The sequence below is a fragment of the Coregonus clupeaformis genome, unplaced genomic scaffold (assembly GCF_020615455.1).
Source record: "Coregonus clupeaformis isolate EN_2021a unplaced genomic scaffold, ASM2061545v1 scaf0002, whole genome shotgun sequence".
Classification (NCBI taxonomy): domain Eukaryota; kingdom Metazoa; phylum Chordata; class Actinopteri; order Salmoniformes; family Salmonidae; genus Coregonus; species Coregonus clupeaformis.
The window spans coordinates 362,714-388,919 of record NW_025533457.1 but is presented as its reverse complement, the minus strand read 5'-3'; the positions used below and the strand labels follow the sequence as shown (position 1 = coordinate 388,919).

Here is a 26,206-nt window from a genome sequence, read left to right as displayed (position 1 = left end):
GGCCAGACTAGTTACCATCATTTTCTCACATTGCCATTGCCATTAATTTATATTGTCTCTTTTTGGTCCATTTAGATTGTTAATGTAGATTGTATACAAATTTTTTTTTTTTATGTTATGGTAAAAAATGTTCATGTTTTACTGTGACTTGTTGTAGGCTCCTAAGTGGACCATAAGGTTAGAAACCAAACCAAACTTAAGAAAACTAAACTAAAAAAAAAAAAAACGAAGTAACTCCGCCAGTGTCTCTTTTGGGTCCCTTTTGCCGGTCCCAAGCCCGGATAAAGGAGGAGGGTTGGAATTGTGACATAAAAATAAAAAATCGACAGAAGAAAGTTCATTTGTAGTTCTAAACATATTTAGGGTGTTTTTTACTCACTTTTTGTCTCTCCCACGACGTTATTCCTCTCTCCTACAGCGTTATTCCTCTCTCCTACAGCGTTATTCCTCTCTCCTACAGGGTCCATCACAGTTACATGCTCATGGCCAATTATGCAAATTTAGCGCCTTCTAGCGACTTTTAGGACAGCCAATAGCTACTTTCCTTACTGAGGAGTTGGCAACACTGCGGGGCATACCTCTATATCATATCTGTAGGTTGACCTAGGGACATCATACCTGAAAGCGTTCACATATTTGACTTTTACATTTTAGTCATTTTAGCAGACGCTCTTATCCAGAGCGACTTACAGACTTCTATTTCATCATAAAATTAGCACTTTGGAGAAAGTCACCCAATGACTGTCGTCGGCCAAATGGGAACCTGTCCCCTGCTCCCGACACGTCTGGTTTTCTCCTCCCCTGGCTTTACCTGTGGGACGCTCTAACTACCTCAACTCAAGTGCCACATCAACTGCTCTCGTCATCGCTCATCGCCATATTGGATAAACTACCAGTGGACGGGGAGAGTGGAGGCTGAGGGAAATACTGCTTATATGTCGCTACATTGGTTGGGGTCTAGTTGTCATTACCAGGGCTAAAACAATCATTGGAGTCGGGTAGCTGTATGTGTCCGGCAAATTAAAGTGGTTTAAATCACGGCCGGGGCAGTGAGAGGCCCGAGGTGAGCTGGGTTGGTTTCGTCGTTATCGTTAGAAACTTGTAGACATGACTTCCCTGACACAGCGGAGCTCGGGCCTAGTGCAGAGGCGGACCGGGGCCTCTCGTACCGCTACCGCCGACAAGGACGGAGGGTCCGGGGATGAGGACTTCGAGCCCCGCCGCGGGGAAGAGCAGCAGGAGGAACAAGACAAGGGAGACTCCAAAGAAACTCGACTCACTTTGATGGAAGAAGTGCTACTCTTGGGATTGAAGGACCGCGAGGTATAATTACATTTTTGTATTTATTTTATAACTAAAACCATATTTAGCTGGTTGGGTAACGTTAGCTAACGTTATTCAAATACGTCAAATAAAATGGACTAACATGCGATAGCTAGTTACATTTAGTCAACATCAAATTATTACTAGCTAATGCTAGCTAGTTAACTGCACAGCTAACTAGCGTTACCTACCTATTTAGTTATCTAGTTACGTTTACATTGACTTGCTGGCTACATTGACAAGGTTTTAGCTAGGTAGTTAATTTTTAGTGCCAAAAAGAGACTAACGTTAGCCCTTGATCATGCCATTGGACCAAGGCGTCTTCTGTAAGGGGGAAGTTTTGTTAAGAGCCCCGACGCTTGGTCTGAACAACGCTAGCGATACGGTTTTGGAAGCATAAGGAACCTCTTTTATAATATCAGCATAAATCAATTTTCAAAAAACTATCTAGATACACACGGCGAGGCGTGGTTTAACTTGACCAGTAGGGTACAGCAATAGGCTACTCCCTTTACTCCCATGTAATTAGCCTAACTTGGGCGGCAAACTACTAAGACTTTTTTGTTGTTGTTTTAAATAAACGTTTTCAGCAGCCTCGGGTGTCGTTATAAACACACTTGGCTGTCACAACAACAAATGATTTGCATGATACTTATTCTGCCACTCTTAACTTGTCACTCGACTTGCTGACGGTAAAGCTGTCGCACCATACTTACGTCACTGTTTGTTTACCCCCTAGTCCTTTTGCCAGTTAACATGTGTCAGCTGGCTGGCTAGCGAGAGAAGTTCATCTCGATCTAATTAGCTAGTTAGATATGTTGCGTTACTACTGCGTCTTTACCTGCCCTTGAAAGGGATTTAGAAAAGTTGATTCTTGTTGGCTTGCCTATATGTTCTTTCAACTTCCTGGAGAATAGCTGGGCTAATGGCCCAAAGTAGCCTATGGCGATATCTACACCTACTTGGTGGAATCTCCAGGTTTGCATAAATATCCAAATGCAGAAGAATATTATAGCTGTTATTTAGACGGATACATCTCACTAGTCCTTTACTACACGCTAACTAGCAAGCTTGATGCAATACACATAGCTAGTTAGCTGCATACACGTGTTATCGACTTACCGGTGATGAATTGCCTCGAACACACCGATCTATGGAGTAACCAGAGCCCAAAGCTTTCCATCATCATCGTGGCATAATAGCCTGAAATCATGAGGTTCATCTAACCTGGTCCTTGGGCAGTTTGATTAAACTTAGTGGGTGGTCTTTTTTCTCCTTTTGTTCAAACAAAGCTCCGCAAACCGCTTTTCACTCGCTCTGAGACCATGAAGTAGATGTTTCCCTTTGCTCTGCAAGGACCGTAGCTGTTGTGGTGCGACGGGTAACGATGCTTTGAGGGTGACTGTTGTCGATGTGTGCAGAGGGTCCCTGGTTCAAGCCCAGGTTGGGGTGAGGAGAGGGACGAAAGCAACACTATTACATCGTTTTGATGTGATATGAAAGTAAAGGGCTTTATTTTTTTTTATTTTTTTTATTTCACCTTTATTTAACCAGGTAAGCCAGTTGAGAACAGGTTCTCATTTACAACTGCGACCTGGCATGTTATGTTTCTAGAACCGTATTGTAATTGAGAATCAATTCACTTTTAGATGGAGTATTTGGCTGTTTTGGCTGGCAGAGCCAGTCTACCTCAGAATATAACATAAGGAGAAAAGGTAGGCTCTAGACCAGTGGTCACCAACCGATCGGTCTCCATTCTTTGTCAATCACCAAACACTTCTGTAAAAAAACAACAACGATAAAGCCTTTGCGTTCATATTTGTTTTTATTCGTTTCGCACTGTTGACGGTAGGTGCACTTGATTCAGCAACCCTAGTGCCCGGAAGGTAGTGTTCATTTCATGTGTCTGAAGGTAGAACTCTGCCTACCCAGCAGGCCCAGAGAGCAAATCGAGTGCACCTCTAGGCCTACTGCTAGCAAAATCAGATAACACAGATCACCGTGTCTGCACAGTTTCCTCGAGCTATAGACTGTAAAAAAGAAGCCTCGAACGCGCAGCAAAGTTGATACTGTGAGATTTTAAAACCATGACCAGACGGACTCAACGAATACAGCGAAGAGCTGCTGTTTTTATAAGTTCACGTTTAAGTTGATATTCAGCACATTCTCCCTACTTCCAGCACTGCAGCTGTAATGAACGAGTACAGCAAAGTGTTCCGATAAGCTTCTGTTGTTATTAGCGGCTTGTCTTTTTATATATCGAGGAATATTTCACTTTCTCTGGTCATAGGAGTAACACCATGAATTGGTGCACGAGGCAGAAATAATGGAGTGCGACTTGAGTTTCACCATCAGCTGGAAGACTGTGTCCCCTTTTCTCAGCGGAGGGAGGGAGAGAGGAGGGACGGTGAGTCGGGTGAGAGGCAGCCTCACCGCTGCTCCCTCCCTCCCTCCCCCTCAGACTGACCACCACTGGGCTAGGTTAATGTTAACTGTTGAGCAGCACCATCTGATGAGTAAAGTATTTTGCAAGACTATTTTGAAGTGGAATAAATTCTGCACTTATTAACAATAACACAATTCCAATCAAAATAGAAGATTGTAAGAAATACTGTAGCCTACCATTACTATATCCAACCCAACTCCATTTGTTGCCACTATCATATATTCATTTTACATTTTAGTTATTTAGCAGACGCTCTTATCCAGAGCGACTTACAGTTAGTGAGTGCATACATTTTGAAATTCCAGTGGTTTTCAAACGTTTTGACGAGTGACCCCCTAAAAAAGGAGTGGTACAAAACCTTGATTCAATCAGCTACAGTCTTATGAATGGAGATGAGCAGTGTCCGGAAATCTGGAGTCTGGGTCCCGTGGCCCCTCCCCTTTTGTAGGCCCGTGAATCATAAAAAAATAAAAAATAAACTTCTGGTCAAAAGTTTTAGAACACCTACTCATTCCAGGGTTTTTCTTTATTTTGACTATTTTCTACATTAGAAAAAAATAAAGAAAAACCCTGGAATGAGTAGGTGTTCTAAAACGTTTGACTGGTAGTGTACATATCATTCTATTTATCGTTATCATGATAATTCAGTCAATTTATCGTGATATGGATTTTTGTCCATATCGCCCAGTTCTACAGTGTAGTGACTGTTCTGTTCTCTCTGAGGGCTACACATCGTTCATCAGGGCTCTGTGGTTGTATGCTCTCATACATGCCCCCCCACACACGCGAGCTCACCCCCTGTTCTTCTCTTCTTCTTCTCTAAGGGCTACACGTCGTTCTGGAACGACTGCATCTCGTCAGGTCTGCGCGGCTGCATGCTGATAGAGCTGGCCGTCCGAGGACGCCTACAGCTGGAGGCTTGTGGCATGAGGAGGAAAAGCCTGCTCGCCAGGAAGGTAGGGAATCCTGACCAAACGGCTGCTCTGTGTGTATGTTCACTAACCAATTATCATCTCGCGTGTGTGTGGCCAGCGAAGGTGTTGCACTTCCTTGCCAATAGTCGGATTACATTTACATTTACATTTTAGTCATTTAGCAGATGCTCTTATCCAGAGCGACTTACAGTTAGTGAGTGCATACATTTTATTATTATTATTATTTATTTTTTCATACTGGCCCCCCGCGGGAATCGAACCCACAACCCTGGCGACATGACATTACAACACTTCTGTCCTGTGTTGCGCAAATAAAATAAAGCCACGTTACGCTGGATTAGTTAACTAAATAAAGCCACGTTATGCTGGATTAGTTAACAAAATAAAGCCATGTTACGCTGGATTAGTTAACAAAATAAAGCCACGTTATGCAGGATTAGTTAACAAAATAAAGCCACGTTATGCTGGATTAGTTCACAAAATAAAGCCACCTTATGCTGGATGAGTTAACAAAATAAAGCCACGTTATGCTGGATTAGTTAACAAAATAAAGCCACGTTATGCTGGATTAGTTAACAAAATAAAGCCACGTTATGCTGGATTAGTTAACAAAATAAAGCCACGTTATGCTGGATTAGTTAACAAAATACAGCCACGTTATGCTGGATTAGTTAACAAAATAAAGCCACGTTATGCTGGATTAGTTAACAAAATAAAGCCACGTTATGCTGGATTAGTTAACAAAATAAAGCCACGTTATGCTGGATGAGTTAACAAAATAAAGCCACGTTATGCTGGATGAGTTAACAAAATAAATAGCCTACATAGAAATGTAAACGTCTCTGGTTCTGGTGTATGGGCTCAGGTGTTGTTACCAGACCAGAATTTTGACTTCAATACCAGGTTTAGTATCACGATACTCGATACCAAAACGAAAACAGAATGCATATTAGCCAAAGTCCCAGAATGGCACTAGATCCAGACAGATAAACTCAGCTACTGCTCTGTTCAATCGTCGGGCATCTTTTAGTTCAATATCATTACATTTGAAAAATTTTAATGTCCATTTTTTTGAGACAGCCATTTATTCATTAATTTAATTAATTATACCAATCATGCTATGAATTTGACTTTGTTTTTACCAATCTAACTACAAAACAACATAATGGTAATAATTAATTTGAATGGTAAATCTCTATTGATAAACTGGGTAAATCAAGATGTAGCCTTGGTCTATCCACAATACAGGTGAATGCGTATTATTCAATAGGAGTGTGTGAATGTGTGCATTTATTTTAAACATTGTGGAATAGAGTTCCATGTAGTCATGGCTCTATGTAGTACTGTGAAGAGACCTCTGGTGGCATGCCTTGTGGGGTATGCATGGGTGTCCGAGCCAGTAGTTCAAACAGACAGCTCGGTGCATTCAACATGTCAATACCTCTCTCAAATACAAGTAGTGATGAAGTCAATCTCTCCTCCACTTTGAGCCAAGAGAGATTGACATGCATATTATTAATGTTAGATCTCTGTGTGTATATCCAAGGGCCAGCCGTGCTGCCCTGTTCTGAGCCAATTGCAATTTTCCTAAGTCCCTCTTTGTGGCACCTGACCACACGACTGAACAGTAGTCCAGGTGTGACAAAACTAGAGCCTGTAGGACCTGCATTGTTGATAGCGTTGTTAAAAATGCAGAGCAGCGCTTACACCGACTTCTTCCAGTTGAAAGTTCTGAAAAGTGAGCCCAATGGTATTGCGCTATACAGGGAATAGGATGCCATTTCAGATGTACTCTCCTTCCCTTCTATCCTTATCCAAGGTCGTTCTCTCTCTCTCTCTCTCTCTCTCTCTCTCTCTCTCTCTCTCTCTCTGCCTCTCTCGCTGCCTCTCTCGCTGCCTCTCTGCCTCTCTCTCTCTCTGGAATCTTCAGAATGTCTAGAACTCTCCTAATTCTTCTTAGAACTCCTCTTAAATGTTATACTGCTACACTCCGATAGTTAGTCACATGTCTGTCCACGTTAGTTTAGACGTACACCTCTGATACAGTGCCTTCAGAAAGTATTCACACTCATTTGACTTTTTCCACATTTTGTTGTTACAGCCTGAGTTTTAAATGGATAACGCTTAGATTTTTTTGTCGCTGGCCTGTTGTTTCAAAGTGGGATTAAAATGGATTGAATTGTCTTTTTTTTTTTGTCAACGATCTACACATACTAATAATGTCAAAATGCGGCAAGGATAATGGAGCGAACAGATTTATTTGTCAATTATTTTCGACGAGCTTCACCAAATACTCTAATGTGGAAGCAAAAATCGAAAGTTTCTTTTAAATAGATTATGGAATATATTTTGATTCGATAAGTATTCAACCCCCTGAGTCAGTACATGTTAGAATCTCCTTTGGCAGTGATTACAGCTGTGAGTCTTTCTGGGTAAGTCTCTAAGAGCTTTGCACACCTGGATTGTACAATATTTTCACATTATTCTTTTTTTAAAAATGTCTTCAAACGCTGTCAAGTTGGTTGTTGATCATTGCTAGACAGCGATTTTCATGTCTTGCCATTAGGGGTGTATTGATCCATCTACTACATCGATGTATCGATTTATATTCCTATGATCCAACTGCATCGATCTGTGCTCGGCGAGTTGGCCTTTTGGACAACATATATCGGTCTAACATGTAAAATGTAATAAATCGATTGTATCGATACTAGGAAATAACCCATTGGATTTAAGCACGTCAGACTTTATATGGATGTTTTTTCTTAGCACTTTTAATGATAAAGGCTTTAAACATTACTCGATTCAGTCTGCCTATCCGTGATGTCATCGCGCCAGCAGCAGCGCAAAGGCGCCAAGACAACAAAACAAAGCATGGCGGACAACAGAGGAGAAGCCGACGAGCGAGAAATTATCAAGCCACCATTGCGGTCCTTACAAGAAACAGGAATCTAGGAAACTTCACCTGCACTGTCCAGTATCCAGGTATTTATTTCAGTCACACTGGTTGAATTTTTGGCTAAAAGGTTACTGAATCGATTTCAAGTCACTGAATCGTTTCGGATCGTATCGTTCTAAATGAACCAATATCGTCCTTGAATCGTATCGACAACCACGAATCGTGATACAAATCGAATCGTTGTTAAAACGAATCGTTACACCCCTACTTGCCATAGATTTTCAAGCTTAATTTTAAGTCAAAACTGTAACTAGGCCATTCAGGAACATTCAGTATCGTCTTGGTAAGCAACTCCAGTGTAGATTTGGCCTTGTGTTTTAGGTTATTGTCCTGCTGAAAGGTGAATTAGTCTCCCAGTGTCTGTTGGAAAGCAGACTGAACCAGGTTTACCTCTAGGATTTTGCCTGTGCTTAGCTGTATTCTGTTTCTTTTTATCCCAAAAAACTCCCTAGTCCTTGCCGATGACAAGCATACCCATAACATGATGCAGCTACCACCATGCTTGAAGTTATTGAGTGGTACTCATTGATGTGTTGTGTTGGATTTGCCCCAAACATAACGCTTTGTATTCAGGACAAAAAGTTAATTTCTTTGCCACATTTTTGGCCAGTATTATTTTTTATTCTGTACAGGCGTCCATATTTTTACTTAGTCATTTATGTAAATTACGTTAGTATTATGGAGTAACTGCAATGTTGTTGATTCATCCTCAGTTATCTCCTAGCACAGCCATTAAACTCTGTTTTAAAATCATCATTGGCCTCATGGTGAAATCCCTGAGCGGTTTCCTTCCTCTCTGGCAACTGAGTTAGGAAGGACACTGCGTGTATTGGTAGTGACTGTGTGTATTGATACACCACCCAAAGTGTAATTAATAAGTTCACCATGCTCCGTGATATTCAATGTCTGCTTTTTTTTTTTTTTTTTTTATCTACCACCATATCTGTGTGCGGTACAGAGATGGGGTAGTCATTCAAAAATCATGTTAAACACTATTATAGCACACAGAGTGAGTCCATGGAACTCCTGAACTTATTTAGCCATAACAAAAGGGTTGAATACTTATAATTAAATTAAAATTTCTAAAAACATAATTCCACTTTGACATTATGGGGTATTGTGTGTAGATCAGTGACACAACATTTCAATTTAATCTATTTTAAATTGAGGCTGTAAATGTACTCATTAAAGCTCACCAGAATCTTAGTTTAGACATTTTTAACATACGTTTTAAAGTGGAGATAAAATTAAATGTGTTGTGAAGTTTTATGACATCACTTGCAACCGTTTTTAATAAGACAGAAACATATTTGATAAAATGTACCCTTTAAACCCATAGGTGTCCCAAATAAGCCCACCTCCTTTTTAAATAATCAATTTTGAATTCATTTTCAAATGTTAACTTACAAACTGACATTTCTTATGCACAATTATATTATATGAATCTCCCCTAAAGATATTAAAATGAACTGATCATTGCTATTCATCATGAAAGTAGCACTCATAACAGGGGGGTGTCCAATCACATCCACAGAGATCAGTGTGGACTTCTGTTCTTGCCAACCAGTACACACCTGATTCAACTAATCATAGACGTCAATCAAGACATGATTAGTTGAATCGTGTGTGTGTTATTGCTTGGTTAGAACATAAACCTGCACCCACACAGGCCCTCCTGTGTATAAGATGTCATGCACAAAGACCATAACAGACAGACACAACTTTCTGTGAATTATCTGAAAGCTGATTCACATTTACTGTACTGCTGTTCTTGTTAATTAGGCTTTAGGAAGACCAGTTCAATGATCTGAAGCCCGTTTCAAATCTCCCTCTCTACGGTTGTATTACAAAGGTACAGGTGGGTGGACAAAAACACGGAATAACCTGAATGAATGAAATAATAAAGTCAACAAATGTAATATACACAACAACTGAAATATTTTATTCAAAGTAAAGTAATGTGAATAACCGATGGTTAATAAGTGATAAGCAGTAATGGACAGTCACTACCATCAAGGGACTTTTTAATAATTTTTGTTCTGTGTTGCAGCATTCAACCCACAGTGCATTTTAATGTAAAAAAAATAAAATGATTATTTTTAAAATAATAGAACCGAAACTGAACCGACCTCAGAAAGCACTAATCGTTCAGCACTATTATCAACAGATAGTTTGTTGACCTCAGAAAGCACTAATCGTTCAGCACTATTATCAACAGATAGTTTGTTGACCTCAGAAAGCACTAATCGTTCAGCACTATTATCAACAGATAGTTTGTTGACCTCAGAAAGCACTAATCGTTCAGCACTATTATCAACAGATAGTTTGTTGACCTCAGAAAGCACTAATCGTTCAGCACTATTATCAACAGATAGTTTGTTGACCTCAGAAAGCACTAATCGTTCAGCACTATTATCAACAGATAGTTTGTTGACCTCAGAAAGCACTAATCGTTTCAGCACTATTATCAACAGATAGTTTGTTGACCTCAGAAAGCACTAATCGTTCAGCACTATTATCAACAGATAGTTTGTTGACCTCAGAAAGCACTAATCGTTCAGCACTATTATCAACAGATAGTTTGTTGACCTCAGAAAGCACTAATCGTTCAGCACTATTATCAACAGATAGTTTGTTGACCTCAGAAAGCACTAATCGTTCAGCACTATTATCAACAGATAGTTTGTTGACCTCAGAAAGCACTAATCGTTCAGCACTATTATCAACAGATAGTTTGTTGACCTCAGAAAGCACTAATCGTTCAGCACTATTATCAACAGATAGTTTGTTGACCTCAGAAAGCACTAATCGTTCAGCACTATTATCAACAGATAGTTTGTTGACCTCAGAAAGCACTAATCGTTCAGCACTATTATCAACAGATAGTTTGTTGACCTCAGAAAGCACTAATCGTTCAGCACTATTATCAACAGATAGTTTGTTGACCTCAGAAAGCACTAATCGTTCAGCACTATTATCAACAGATAGTTTGTTGACCTCAGAAAGCACTAATCGTTCAGCACTATTATCAACAGATAGTTTGTTGACCTCAGAAAGCACTAATCGTTCAGCACTATTATCAACAGATAGTTTGTTGACCTCAGAAAGCACTAATCGTTCAGCACTATTATCAACAGATAGTTTGTTGACCTCAGAAAGCACTAATCGTTCAGCACTATTATCAACAGATAGTTTGTTGACCTCAGAAAGCACTAATCGTTCAGCACTATTATCAACAGATAGTTTGTTGACCTCAGAAAGCACTAATCGTTCAGCACTATTATCAACAGATAGTTTGTTGACCTCAGAAAGCACTAATCGTTCAGCACTATTATCAACAGATAGTTTGTTGACCTCAGAAAGCACTAATCGTTCAGCACTATTATCAACAGATAGTTTGTTGACCTCAGAAAGCACTAATCGTTCAGCACTATTATCAACAGATAGTTTGTTGACCTCAGAAAGCACTAATCGTTCAGCACTATTATCAACAGATAGTTTGTTGATAATATCCGTACTTTCCTGGTCCCGGGGACACAAAGTGGTGCACGTTTTAGTTTTTGCCTTAGCACTACACATCTGATTCAAATGATCAAAGCTTGATACGTTGATCATTTCAATCACAGTGTAGCCTTAGGACCCTTTGGGTCCACAGTACCTGGAATCAGAGGTTGAGAGGCAGACTGGTCATTGATCCCATGTACCATCTCCTGTCATTGTGCCCTTGAGCAAGGCACCTAACCCCCCCACACACACACACACACACAATTGCTCTCCATCCAGGGGCTCTGCACTGCTGCTGACCCTGTGTCAACTTCTGTGTATTTGTTGGTGTTGGAAAAGGGAGTAGGATTATAAAGTTGTATTAAATTCCTCTTTGGAGACATCCACGTCTTTTATCCAGTATATTGTCCATCTAGAGAGGGATAGACTGCCATGACAACACTAGCTGGCTCCCCATGTAGTCCACTGATAGACTGCCATGACAACACTAGCTGGCTCCCCATGTAGTCCACTGATAGACTGCCATGGCGACACTAGCTGGCTCCCCATGTAGTCCACTGATAGACTGCCATGACAACACTAGCTGGCTCCCCATGTAGTCCACTGATAGACTGCCATGACAACACTAGCTGGCTCCCCATGTAGTCCACTCAAGGAAAAATGTCGAGCATTATTGTCTGGAAAATAGGACAACACATTACTCCCCTGCACTATGGAGGACTAAAAGTGCCACAATTAAATAAATAAATACACCATTAAATAATTACTTAAATGTGTCATTAATTAATTCAAATTAGAATTAAATACATAAATGTGTTATTAAATGTGTCATTAATTAATTCAAATACCGATTCATTTTATGTAAAATACATATATAATAATTTCACTATTTACATTTACATTTCATGGTCCTGCGTTGGAGTGCTTCCTGAATTACTTAAAACTGTCAAACTGACCCATCAAAAGTTGGTAGGCGGAACCTAACGCCTGATTGGTTACCCTCTGCATCAAGCCAAGACAAATCAATTCCGGATAATGTCAGCAGGTCCTGCTTCTACATCCTCTGCTAAGTTTAAAATGTCTCTAACCAACTCCCTGGAAAGTTCACGGAGATCCTCCATTGTCTCTATCCAGGTTGGCCTACTCTACTTCAGACCAAAGCAATGGATCAGACTAGATTCGCGTTAGCCCCGCCCACTGACTTTGATGGGTCAGTTTGACAGTTTTAAGTAATTCATGAATCACTGCAATGCAGGATCATGAAATGTAAATGTAAATAGTGAAATAATTATATATGTATTTTACATAAAATGAATCGGTATTTGAATTAATTAATGATACATTTAATTACACTTATGTATTTAATTCTAATTTGAATTAATTAATGACACATTTAAGTAATTATTTAATGGTGTATTTATTTATTTAATTGTGGCACTTTTAGTCCTCCATACTGCACAGGCATTTGTTGAAATGTATCAGCACAATGTTGATGGGACACATTTCACTTTTGACTGTAACCCACAGACCCCAAGAGGAATATGAATTGTTAGCCTAGGCAGCAGACGGTGCATGAACGCCCATGGCTAGGCTAATGAATTGTCTAAAGCCAAATCGTCCTCTAAAATACTCGTCCTCATCGATATTATAAAAACAATAATGGACAGATACGCATGCCACTTTCACCTAGTAGTAATAGACATATTAGGTTTTTTTGGATTATGGGCTGGCATTGTTGTGGAAAACAACCACTATACTTCATTACAAATAAGGTCTTACAGAGTTTTTGTTGCATCAAGTAATGACTTTATTAAAATTTCAACAAAGCCGATACCAGTCTGCAGAGTGGCACCCCGTTCCCCCTTCATTATATACCATCATCCCCAACTCTTCTAGCTCTAAATCCCTCCCTCTTCAGTTTCCCGCTCTTTATCACTCCACACCCCACTTCCTTTGTCCCTGAGGACGGCTGAACTATTACTTCAACCAATCACTCGCTCCCCTGTCTTGCACACACACTCATGTTTTAGTTTAAACATGACAAGGCCCTAAATTCCTGAATCATACACAAACCTCACCCCCTCATGCTGTAATCAGTCAAGAAGATACCAAGGAGACAAAGGTCTAGCCCAAACTCCATTCATCCCTGGTGCCGCTCCTTTCACTGTGTTTTGAAGAGAGAGACAATAGGCCACAAGCTAGTTTCAGTGTCTCATCAGATAAGACAACCATGGATCTAAGTAAGAGCAAGCAATCTGACTCTAGGGCAAGTTCCCCCTCTACTCACCCACACAGTGAAATTAAATGACCCAATACAATTCTTGGCCCAGTAACAAAGAATGCTAACTTTATGCTCTTGATTAACCCAGTTCTTCCTCATAGTCCATTAAACTCTACAGTTCATTAATAATAATTCACCACAGCATCTTGATAGATGTCTAGCTAGATAGCTTGCCTAATAATAGAAAATAATGTAGCCAAGTCCTCTACTTTAGTTAGCTAGCTAGCTAAGTCCATTGCAGGGCTATAAAGCTATAGCTATATAATGGTTGTTGGCACAGAGAGCAGCTTACCAACAATACATGGATGTAGCTATTATTGTGTCTCACAGAATTAGATATTGAAGTTAGCAAGCTAACGTTAGCGTGTTAGAGTTGAGACTTAGCGTGTTAGAGTTGAGACTTAGCGTGTTAGAGTTGAGACTTAGCTAGTTAGAGTTGAGACTTAGCTAGTTAGAGTTGAGACTTAGCTAGTTAGCTACTGGCTAGCTAGCTAGAGATGTTACAGCACTCGCATTGAGTCAGATTTATTTTCCTGTTGCACAAAGTTAGCTTTTTGGGTGGCATAGATAGCTTTTAACAGAATAGACAGCTTTTGTGACACTGGAGTGGAAAACAAATAGCTAGCAGCTTAGCTAGACAAATAAGTACATTCATGTTAACTGAAGTGACAAGGCATTTTGAATGAATGGCAGGCAAGTCGTCAGACCTGATGGATGAGGTCAGGAATGGAGATCTGAAACTAACTCGTATAGGCTTAGTTCAGTTGTTTCATATTTCAAATAGCCTACAGTAAGATAGACCACTGCATTGCATCCAGTACTTGAATTATTCCGAATTTTCTCCCCAAACAAAATGAAGCCAGTTCACTCCGTGTAGAGGGCTCGCTCTCTCTCCAGGTAAGGATACAGTTGTGGCCTCGAGCAAGGCACTTAACCCCAAAATTAGCTCCAGGGTTGTTGCACTGGGGCTGACCCTGTGCTCCTCTCCAGCATGTGTGTTGTGTTGGGCTGGGAGGTTGAGAGCAGAGCAGAAGACACATTTCCAATGGAACATTTCAGACAAATGAAGGTGATCTTTAAGCCATTGAATGGCAGTATGGTTGTGTTCTGATTCTGACCGTGTTTGTATGTAGCCTATAGCCTAGTTGGGTTCTGATTCTGACTGTGTGGTTCTGTTGTGTCTCCAGGTGATCTGTAAGTCAGATGCTCCGACGGGGGACGTGCTATTGGACGAGGCTCTCAAACACGTAAAGGAGACCCAGCCGCCAGAGACGGTGCAGAGCTGGATTGAGCTGCTCAGTGGTGAGTGCGTTAGAGCCACACTTTAACAGACAGAGTGGTCTCAGCCAGGCTAACCACCAAACAGACAGGTTAGCTACTAACAGAGTGGTCTCAGCCAGGCTAACCACCAAACAGACAGGTTTACCACTAACAGAGTGGTCTCAGCCAGGCTAACCACCAAACAGACAGGTTAGCTACTAACAGAGTGGTCTCAGCCAGGCTAACCACCAAACAGACAGGTTAGCTACTAACAGAGTGGTCTCAGCCAGGCTAACCACCAAACAGACAGGTTAGCTACTAACAGAGTGGTCTCAGCCAGGCTAACCACCAAACAGACAGGTTAGCTACTAACAGAGTGGTCTCAGCCAGGCTAACCACCAAACAGACAGGTTAGCTACTAACAGAGTGGTCTCAGCCAGGCTAACCACCAAACAGACAGGTTAGCTACTAACAGAGTGGTCTCAGCCAGGCTAACCACCGAACAGACAGGTTAGCTACTAACAGAGTGGTCTCAGCCAGGCTAACCACCAAACAGACAGGTTAGCTACTAACAGAGTGGTCTCAGCCAGGCTAACCACCAAACAGACAGGTTAGCTACTGACAGAGTGGTCTCAGCCAGGCTAACCACCGAACAGACAGGTTAGCTACTAACAGAGTGGTCTCAGCCAGGCTAACCACCAAACAGACAGGTTAGCTACTGACAGAGTGGTCTCAGCCAGGCTAACCACCAAACAGACAGGTTAGCTACTGACAGAGTGGTCTCAGCCAGGCTAACCACCAAACAGACAGGTTAGCTACTGACAGAGTGGTCTCAGCCAGGCTAACCACCAAACAGACAGGTTAGCTACTAACAGAGTGGTCTCAGCCAGGCTAACCACCAAACAGACAGGTTAGCTACTAACAGAGTGGTCTCAGCCAGGCTAACCACCAAACAGACAGGTTAGCTACTAACAGAGTGGTCTCTGTAATATATACATGTTTTTTTCTATTTTTGGTAATAATGAATCATTATTTACATCTTCTCTTATCATGCCACCGATCAAGTACGATCATACTCCCAAGTACGATCATACTCCCAAGTACGATCATACTCCCAAGTACGGTCATACTCCCAAGTACGGTCATACTCCCAAGTACGATCATACTCCCAAGTACGCTTACTGTAAAGATGACGCAGGACACAGTATCTTTTACATTGTGTTGATTTAAGTAATTAACCCAGACGGACAGGCTTTGTTGCGTGAGAGCTCAGGAGGAAGAGGAAGTGGCACTCTATTGGCTGGCATCTCTGAGGTCAAAGGGCATATAAACAGCTTCTGGACAAGGTTGGGGGAGGGGTTAAGGTTCAAGGGTCTGGGGTTGTCGAAAAACACAGGAGAAAATCAGCTCAGCCAACAACGGGTTTTACATCTGAAATGTCATGTTTTTTTAAAATGTTACAGGCAGATCTACTGCAGTGATGTAGTCACTCAACCTTGTGGTAGAGTCCAGCCCCTGGTGGTCCCAAAGCCCGAGTCCTGGATCGGAGTACTACAACGGCCTAGTTACCATCTGTGATAGGTCCCCTGTAGCTCAGTTGGTAGAGCATGGCGCTTGCAACGCCAGGGTAGTGGGTTCGTTTCCCACGGTGGGGGGGCAGTATGAAAAATGTATGCACTCACTAACTGTAAATCGCTCTGGATAAGAGCATCTGCTAAATGACTAAAATGTAAAATGTAAATGTGATAGTAGGCTTTATTCGGTTTTTATAGTCTCTCTGGCAGGTCTGTTTTATGTCTGAAGCTAGATTTAAACTAATGTTTATGGCTACCCTTTTTTTACATTTACATCATTTAGCAGACGCTCTTATCCAGACGCTCTTATCCAGACGCTCTTATCCAGACGCTCTTATCCAGACGCTCTTATCCAGACGCTCTTATCCAGACGCTCTTATCCAGACGCTCTTATCCAGACGCTCTTATCCAGACGCTCTTACCCAGACGCTCTTATCCAGACGCTCTTATCCAGACGCTCTTATCCAGACGCTCTTACCCAGACGCTCTTACCCAGACGCTCTTACCCAGACGCTCTTATCCAGACGCTCTTATCCAGGCGCTCTTATCCAGGCGCTCTTATCCAGGCGCTCTTATCCAGACGCTCTTATCCAGACGCTCTTATCAAGGCGCTCTTATCCAGGCGCTCTTATCCAGGCGCTCTTATCCAGGCGCTCTTAACCAGGCGCTCTTATCCAGGCGCTCTTATCCAGGCGCTCTTATCCAGACGCTCTTATCCAGGCGCTCTTATCCAGGCGCTCTTATCCAGGCGCTGCTCTTATCCAGACGCTGCTCTTATCCAGACGCTGCTCTTATCCAGACGCTGCTCTTATCCAGACGCTGCTCTTATCCAGACGCTGCTCTTATCCAGACGCTGCTCTTATCCAGACGCTGCTCTTATCCAGACGCTGCTCTTATCCAGACGCTGCTCTTATCCAGACGCTGCTCTTATCCAGACGCTGCTCTTATCCAGACGCTGCTCTTATCCATTTTTAGTTGTGTGATTGCACAACTTGCACATCTGATGTTTTGGCTGTGGTTCTGTTGTTTAGAATTCCTCTGAAAACGACCTGACTCGTCGTCATAGCAAACATTCAAAGCCCAGATTGTGTGGCAGTCGGCTGTAGCCGTCGTAACCATAATCTGAGACAAGCTGCCCTAGAACTTCAAGTTCTCCGTTTTGATTGATTAGAAATGTTTTCACTTGTTAGGCACACCTAGCTCTTAGCCTTTCCAAGTGTTTATAATGGCGAGACACTTTACAATAAAAACAAGTCAACAACTGAGATAAGACAAACAAAAGGCAATACAATGGAATAACTACTTGCTCTCTCTCTCGCTCTCTCTTCCCCCAAGGCCTTTTTTTATTTGGCTGTTATTGAGTTATGGACATACAGTTGAAATCGGAAGTTTACATACACTTAGGTTGGAGTCATTAAAACTTGTTTTTCAACCACTCCACAAATGTCTTGTTAACAAACTATCGTTTTGGCAAGTCGGTTAGGACATCTACTTTGTGCATGACACAAGTAATTTTTCCAACAATTGTTTACAGACAGATTATTTCACTTATAATTCACTGTATCACAATTCCAGTGGGTCAGAAGTTTACATCCACTAAGTTGACTGTGCCTTTAAACAGCTTGGAAAATTCCAGAAAATGATGTAATGGCTTTAGAAGCTTCTGATAGGCTAATTGACATCATTTGAGTCAATTGGAGGTGTACATGTTGATGTATTTCAAGGCCTACCTTCAAACTCAGTGCCGCTTTGCTTGACATCATGGGAAAATCAAAATAAATCAGCCAAGACTTCCACAAATTGTAGACCTCCACAAGTCTGGTTCATCCTTGGGAGCAATGTTCAAATGCCTGAAGATACCACGTTCATCTGTACAAACAATAGTACGCAAGTATAAACACCATGGGACCACGCAGCCGTCATACCGCTCAGGAAGGAGACGCGTTCTGTAAAGTGCAAATCAATCCCAGAACAACAGCAAAGGACCTTGTAAAGATGCTGGAGGAAACGGGTACAAAAGTATCTATATCCACAGTAAAACGAGTCCAATAACGACATAACCTGAAAGGCCACTCAGCAAGGAAGAAGCCACTGCTCCAAAACCGCCATAAAAAAGCCAGACTACGGTTTGCAACTGCACATGGGGACAAAGATTGTACTTTTTGGAGAAATGTCCTCTGGTCTGATGAAACAAAAATAGAACTGTTTGGCCATAATGACCATCGTTATGTTCGGAGGAAAAAGGGGAAATCTTGCAAGCCGAAGAACACCATCCCAACCGTGAAGCACGGGGGTGGCAGCATCATGCTGTGGGGGTGCTTTGCTGCGGGAGGGACTGGTGCACTTCACAAAATAGATTGGCATCATGAGGAAGGAAAATTATGTGGATATATTGAAGCAACATCTCAAGACATCAGTCAGGAAGTTAAAGCTTGGTCGCAAATGGGTCTTCCAAATGGACAATGACCCCAAGCATACTTCCAAAGTTGTGGGAAAATGGCTTAAGGACAACAAAGTCAAGGTATTGGAGTGGCCATCACAAAGCCCTGACCTCAATCCTATAGAACATTTGTGGGCAGAACTGAAAAGTCATGTGCGAGCAAGGAGGCCTACAAACCTGACTCAGTTACACCAGCTCTGTCAGGAGGAATGGGCCAAAATTCACCCAACTTTATTGTGGGAAGCTTGTGGAAGGCTACCCGAAACGTTTGACCCAAGTTTAACAATTTAAAGGCAATGCTACCAAATACTAATTGAGTGTATGTAAACTTCTGACCCACTGGGAATAAATAAAAGCTGAAATAAATCATTCTCTCTACTAGTATTCTGACATTTCACATTCTTAAAATAAAGTGGTGATCCTAACTGACCTAAGACAGGGCATTTTTACTAGGATTAAATGTCAGGAATTGTGAAAAACTGAGTTTAAATGTATTTGGCTAAGGTGTATGTAAACTTCCGACTTCAACTGTACGTCACATCGAACACCTCTCTTCTCTCCCCCCTGTAGGTCTTAACACCTCTCTTCTCTCCCCCCTATAGGTCTTAACACCACTCTTCTCCCCCCTATAGGTCTTAACACCACTCTTCTCCCTCCCTGTAGGTCTTAACACCACTCTTCTCCCCCTGTAGGTCTTAACACCACTCTTCTCCCCCCTATAGGTCTTAACACCACTCTTCTCCCCCTATAGGTCTTAACACCACTCTTCTCCCCCTATAGGTCTTAACACCACTCTTCTCCCCCTATAGGTCTTAACACCACTCTTCTCCCCCTATAGGTCTTAACACCACTCTTCTCCCCCTATAGGTCTTAACACCACTCTTCTCCCCCTATAGGTCTTAACACCTCTCTTCTCTCCCCCCTGTAGGTCTTAACACCACTCTTCTCCCCCCTATAGGTCTTAACACCACTCTTCTCCCCCTATAGGTCTTAACACCACTCTTCTCCCCCTATAGGTCTTAACACCACTCTTCTCCCCCTATAGGTCTTAACACCACTCTTCTCCCCCTATAGGTCTTAACACCACTCTTCTCCCCCTATAGGTCTTAACACCACTCTTCTCCCCCTATAGGTCTTAACACCACTCTTCTCCCCCTATAGGTCTTAACACCACTCTTCTCTCCCCCCTGTAGGTCTTAACACCACTCTTCTCTCCCCCCTGTAGGTCTTAACACCACTCTTCTCCCCCTGTAGGTCTTAACACCACTCTTCTCCCCCTGTAGGTCTTAACACCACTCTTCTCCCCCTGTAGGTCTTAACACCACTCTTCTCCCCCTATAGGTCTTAACACCACTCTTCTCCCTCCCTATAGGTCTTAACCCCACTCTTCTCCCCCTGTAGGTCTTAACACCACTCTTCTCCCCCTATAGGTCTTAACCCCACTCTTCTCCCCCTATAGGTCTTAACACCACTCTTCTCCCTCCCTATAGGTCTTAACACCACTCTTCTCCCCCCTGTAGGTCTTAACACCACTCTTCTCCCCCTATAGGTCTTAACCCCACTCTTCTCCCCCTATAGGTCTTAACACCACTCTTCTCCCTCCCTATAGGTCTTAACACCACTCTTCTCCCTCCCTGTAGGTCTTAACACCACTCTTCTCCCCCTATAGGTCTTAACACCACTCTTCTCCCCCTGTAGGTCTTAACACCACTCTTCTCCCCCTATAGGTCTTAACACCACTCTTCTCCCCCTATAGGTCTTAACACCACTCTTCTCTCCCCCCTGTAGGTCTTAACACCACTCTTCTCCCCCTGTAGGTCTTAACACCACTCTTCTCCCCCTATAGGTCTTAACACCACTCTTCTCCCCCTGTAGGTCTTAACACCACTCTTCTCCCCCTGTAGGTCTTAACACCACTCTTCTCCCCCTATAGGTCTTAACACCACTCTTCTCCCCCTGTAGGTCTTAACACCACTCTTCTCCCCCTATAGGTCTTAACCCCACTCTTCTCCCCCTATAGGTCTTAACACCACTCTTCTCCCCCTATAGGTCTTAACACCACTCTTCTCCCCCTATAGGTCTTAACCCCACTCTTCTCCCCCTATAGGTCTTAACACCACTCTTCTCCCCCTGTAGGTCTTAACACCACTCTTCTCCCCCTATAGGTCTTAACACCACTCTTCTCCCCCTATAGGTCTTAACACCACTCTTCTCCCCCTATAGGTCTTAACACCACTCTTCTCCCCCCTGTAGGTCTTAACACCACTCTTCTCCCCCCTGTAGGTCTTAACACCACTCTTCTCCCCCTGTAGGTCTTAACCCCACTCTTCTCCCCCTGTAGGTCTTAACACCACTCTTCTCCCCCTATAGGTCTTAACACCACTCTTCTCCCCCTGTAGGTCTTAACCCCACTCTTCTCCCCCTGTAGGTCTTAACACCACTCTTCTCCCCCCTGTAGGTCTTAACACCACTCTTCTCCCCCTGTAGGTCTTAACACCACTCTTCTCCCCCTGTAGGTCTTAACACCACTCTTCTCCCCCTGTAGGTCTTAACCCCACTCTTCTCCCCCTGTAGGTCTTAACACCACTCTTCTCCCCCTGTAGGTCTTAACCCCACTCTTCTCCCCCTGTAGGTCTTAACACCACTCTTCTCCCCCTGTAGGTCTTAACACCACTCTTCTCCCCCTATAGGTCTTAACACCACTCTTCTCCCTCCCTGTAGGTCTTAACACCACTCTTCTCCCCCTGTAGGTCTTAACACCTCTCTTCTCTCCCCCCTGTAGGTCTTAACACCACTCTTCTCCCCCTATAGGTCTTAACACCACTCTTCTCCCCCTATAGGTTTACAAAATAATCCATACAGGGATGATTTCTGTGTTTTGAAAGTTACATATCTTGAAAACTTGAGTGCTGACAAGCAAAACATTTTGGGACTGAATGACTGAAATGTAAATGTGGACAATGGACTAATGAAACAAATACCAAATATCACCCCTCCCTCCCTCCCCCCTCTCCCTCCCTCCCTCCTCCCTCTCCCTCCCTCCCTCCTCCCTCCCTCCCTCCCTCCCCCCTCTCCCTCCTCCCTCCCTCCCTCCCCAATAGGTCTTAACACCACTCTTCTCTCCCCCCCTGCAGGCGAGACGTGGAACCCTCTGAAGCTGCACTATCAGCTGAGGAATGTGAGGGAGCGCCTGGCCAAGAACCTGGTGGAAAAGGGCGTGCTGACCACGGAGAAACAGAACTTCCTCCTCTTCGACATGACCACGCACCCTCTCACCAACAACAACATCAAACAGCGCCTCATCAAGAGGATTCAGGAGGCCGTGTTGGAGAAATGGGTCAACGACCCGCACCGCATGGACAAACGGCTGCTCGCCCTCATCTTCCTGGCCCACTCGTCTGATGTCCTGGAGAATGCCTTCGCCCCCCTGCTGGACGACCAGTATGACCTGGCCATGAAGAGAGTACGGCAGCTACTGGACCTGGAGCCAGAGGGGGAGAGCATGAAGACCAACGCCAATGAGTTGCTGTGGGCGGTGGTGGCTGCCTTCACCAAGTGACCTGACCTACCACCTTCAGACACCAGAGGGTTGGGTGGGTAATGACGATGGTGGTGGTTATGGTGTGAAGGGAGAGGGAGACGACAGGACAGTTTGGGGTGGGACAGAGAGGAGAGGGCTGGTCCTCAGTCTGGTAGTGAGTGACTTGACTGACTTGAGTTCACCTCCGCCTTTCTGAACAGAATGGACCGGTCCAGACCTGCCCCACACTTTCTGAACAGAATGGACCGCTCCAGACCTGTCCCAGAGCTTTCTGAACAGAATGGACCGCTCCAGACCTGTCCCAGAGCTTTCTGAACAGAATGGACCGCTCCAGACCTGTCCCAGAGCTTTCTGAACAGAATGGACCGGTCCAGACCTGTCCCACAGCTTTCTGAACAGAATGGACCGCTCCAGACCTGTCCTAGACTTTCTGAACAGAATGGTCCGGTCCAGACCTGTCCCACAGCTTTCTGAACAGAATGGACCGCTCCAGACCTGTCCTAGACTTTCTGAACAGAATGGTCCGGTCCAGACCTGTCCCACAGCTTTCTGAACAGAATGGACTGCTCCAGACCTGTCCCACTACTTTCTGAACAGAATGGACCGCTCCAGACCTGTCCCAGAGCTTTCTGAACAGAATGGACCGCTCCAGACCTGTCCTAGAGCTTTCTGAACAGAATGGACCGCTCCAGACCTGTCCCACGACGTTCTGAACAGAATGGACTGGTCCAGACCTGTCCCACTACTTTCTGAACAGAATGGACTGGTCCAGACCTGTCCCACAGCTTTCTGAACAGAATGGACCGGTCCAGACCTGTCCCACAGCTTTCTGAACAGAATGGACCGGTCCAGACCTGTCCCAGACTTTCTGAACAGAATGGACCGGTCCAGACCTGTCCCACAGCTTTCTGAACAGAATGGACCGCTCCAGACCTGTCCCAGACTTTCTGAACAGAATGGACCGGTCCAGACCTGTCCCACAGCTTTCTGAACAGAATGGACCGCTCCAGACCTGTCCCAGACTTTCTGAACAGAATGGACTGCTCCAGACCTGTCCCACAGCTTTCTGAACAGAATGGACCGCTCCAGACCTGTCCCAGACTTTCTGAACAGAATGGACCGGTCCAGACCTGTCCCACAGCTTTCTGAACAGAATGGACCGGTCCAGACATGCCATTTAAATCCCTCACTTTTACTAAAAACTAAAAACTCCCCTCTGATCAAGCGACGTACGTTTTTGAAAACTGGACTGACTGAAATATAAAGATTCAATCATCCTCCTTCTCTCTTCCTCCCTGGACAAACGTTTTCCTTTCAAAGTATGTTATGTATTCTCTCCAGGTATCTAGCTCTAACTCACTTTGACGTATATTAATCCACTGTTCTTCAGTGATGTACATGCTGATTCCATGTACGTGAAACATAGTAACAGTATATGAATACTAGAGAATTATTCTCCAGACAAGTCTTGGATTTGATTTCCTCTCCCAACACGACGACATCATGACGACATGGTCTGAAGTTTCCTGTTTCTGATTTACTCGTATGATTTATGAATGAAAGCTTCTCTCATGTAGGTGTTTGGGTTCCCAGGGGCTGCGTCTGAATTCTACCTTACTAAGTAACAAAGAAACGGCTCCAATGACCCAGTACGGATGTCCCTCTGTGCGAATGAAAAGGACAATCTTCCAAAACGTTCACCTGACTCATGTTTCTTGAAGTCAATCAGTTTATTTTTGTAACTTTCTCATAATCAATTTGTCGTCAGTTGTGTCTGTGCACACCAAGGTCTGAAATGAATAAAACAATCAAAAGGATGGATGGACCAAATTCCACTTGATTTGTTTTTGTGTATAGTTATAGAGATACTGTATGTATGTATTCAACCCCTGTCTGAGTAGCTTGGTTAGCTTAGTTTGAACTGGGAATGCAGCTTGCCTCCATTACAATGTGCTTCTTTTAGAGGGCAGGGATTTTAGCCTGCTTCCTGTTCTAAACTCATATGGTCACTGTCAGGCCACAGGACTTGGTAAGACAGCACAAACATCCTGCTTCCTGTTCTGAACTCGTATGGTCACTAAGACAGTACAAACATCCTGCTTCCTGTTCTGAACTCGTATGGTCACTAAGACAGTACAAACATCCTGCTTCCTGTTCTGAACTCGTATGGTCACTAAGACAGTACAAACATCCTGCTTCCTGTTCTGAACTCGTATGGTCACTAAGACAGCACAAACATCCTGCTTCCTGTTCTGAACTCATATGGTCACTGTCAGGCCACAGGACTTGGTAAGACAGCACAAACATCCTGCTTCCTGTTCCTGTTGTGTGATGTCTTGTTCAAACGGCCATCATTAAGAAAGCCTTTGCCCAATCACCATATCCTGCTCTTGATTTCATGCTATTTGATCAGAACGCTCATGATTTGTTCTGGAATAACTTTTTTTCACTATATAGTTTTATTTTATTTCTTGGGCTCGTTCTGTTTTGTTTCCAATACATGTTATATTGATATTGGCATTGCTTTACAGTAGCTCGCTACCTTCACATGGTAATTATTGTATGTAGCAGACACGTGGGGTTAATCAATCAATCAATCAATCAATCAATCAATGTATGGTGATTCGGGGACGTGTCATAATGATATTGAGGTTTACAGGTGTCAGAAGTTAGTCTTTACAACATTCTGAGGGTTTGTCCCAAGTGGCACCATATTCCCTATATAGTGCACTACTTTTGAGCAGGGCCCTAACCTGGACCCTAACCATATGGGCTGTGGTCAAACGTAGAGCACTATATAGGGAATAGGGTGTCATTCTCTGGTCTAAAGTAGTGCACTATATAGGGAATAGGGGGCCATTTGGGACACGCCCTGTGTAGTCTGACTACTGAGTAGTTCTGAGTCGCTAGGAGATGCTAGCTAGGGGATGCTAGCTAGGGGATGCTAGCTAGGGGATGTCTGTTGTGAGTATAGGAGGAGATGCTAGCTAGGGGATGCTAGCTAGGTGATGCTAGCTAGGGGATGCTAGCTAGGAGATGCTAGCTAGGGGATGTCGTCTGTGAGTATAGGAGGAGATGCTAGCTAGGGGATGTCTGTTGTGAGTATAGGAGGAGATGCTAGCTAGGGGATGTCGTCTGTGAGTATAGGAGGAGATGCTAGCTAGGGGATGTCTGTTGTGAGTATAGGAGGAGATGCTAGCTAGGGGATGTCTGTTGTGAGTATAGGAGGAGATGCTAGCTAGGGGATGTCGTCTGTGAGTATAGGAGGAGATGCTAGCTAGGGGATGTCTCTAGCTGTGGTCTTTATAATAAAGGGACCTATAATATGTATTCTTTACTTTGACCATAAAATAAACTAAGATCTGGGAAGTGCCTAAATACATTTCATCTCATTCTTTTGATGTCATTTTTTTGTTATTGTATTCAACACTTGATTCTAAGTAAGTATGCCTGAGCCAAAACAGCCCTGTTGGTTGGTACAGTCTGTTGGTTACACTGTTCATTCAAAGATGCAGTCTGTTCCATTTCTGTCTGGGCGTATTGAACCACCTAGCAGGACTTAGAGGTCGTGTCATTGAGAGTGTACTGCACACTGATCCAAAACAACAGGGTTGTATTCACTAGGAAGCAACCGGGCCTAAATGGGGAGGGACAACCTGAAATAAGAAACGCTTGTTTTAGTTTTCCGTTGCAAAACACTTTGCTACGATGTGCGCTAATGAATACGACCCAGGTAAACCATGGGTCTGTTTCTCTCTCTCTCTGCAGAAAGATAGGACTGTCTCTGGACCAGGTAAACCATGGGATTCAAACTCACCAAAGTTACTCTGTGCTTTGACAGGTTCCCCTCCATTTTTCTCCTGAAGCTTCCCCCCTTCCCATTGTCTCACCATCTTTCCCCTCTCTCCTCTCACTCTGATTTTCTTTGCCTCCCTCTACTCTC

At 43.4% G+C, this 26,206-nt stretch overlaps 1 protein-coding gene across 2 annotated transcripts; it reads left to right on the top strand.

Moving 5' to 3' along the window:
- Nucleotides 1-428: 428 nt before the first annotated feature.
- On the top strand, nt 429-25,645 carry LOC121530752 (Golgi phosphoprotein 3). Of its 2 annotated transcripts, XR_006658030.1 has the most exons (5): nt 429-1,323; nt 4,594-4,725; nt 14,636-14,750; nt 21,857-25,268; nt 25,375-25,645. XR_006658030.1 is itself a non-coding variant. In XM_041835971.2 (4 exons), exons 1-4 carry the CDS (start codon nt 1,108-1,110, stop codon nt 22,279-22,281), a joined length of 888 nt encoding a protein of 295 aa, XP_041691905.1. In that variant the 5' UTR covers nt 429-1,107; the 3' UTR covers nt 22,282-25,645. The 2 variants fall into 2 exon arrangements, 1 of the variants encoding a protein (XP_041691905.1); XM_041835971.2 differs by having other exon boundaries at nt 21,857-25,645.
- Nucleotides 25,646-26,206: the final 561 nt, after the last annotated feature.

Excerpts from the sequence above, each read along its gene's own strand:
- LOC121530752 (XM_041835971.2), top strand. The coding sequence starts at position 1,108 with ATGACTTCCCTGACACAGCGGAGCTCGGGCCTAGTGCAGAGGCGGACC. Across the intron at positions 1,324-4,593 it reads TGGGATTGAAGGACCGCGAG|GGCTACACGTCGTTCTGGAA; the intron begins GTATAATTACAT and ends TTCTTCTCTAAG. Across the intron at positions 14,751-21,856 it reads CTGGATTGAGCTGCTCAGTG|GCGAGACGTGGAACCCTCTG; the intron begins GTGAGTGCGTTA and ends CCCCCCCTGCAG.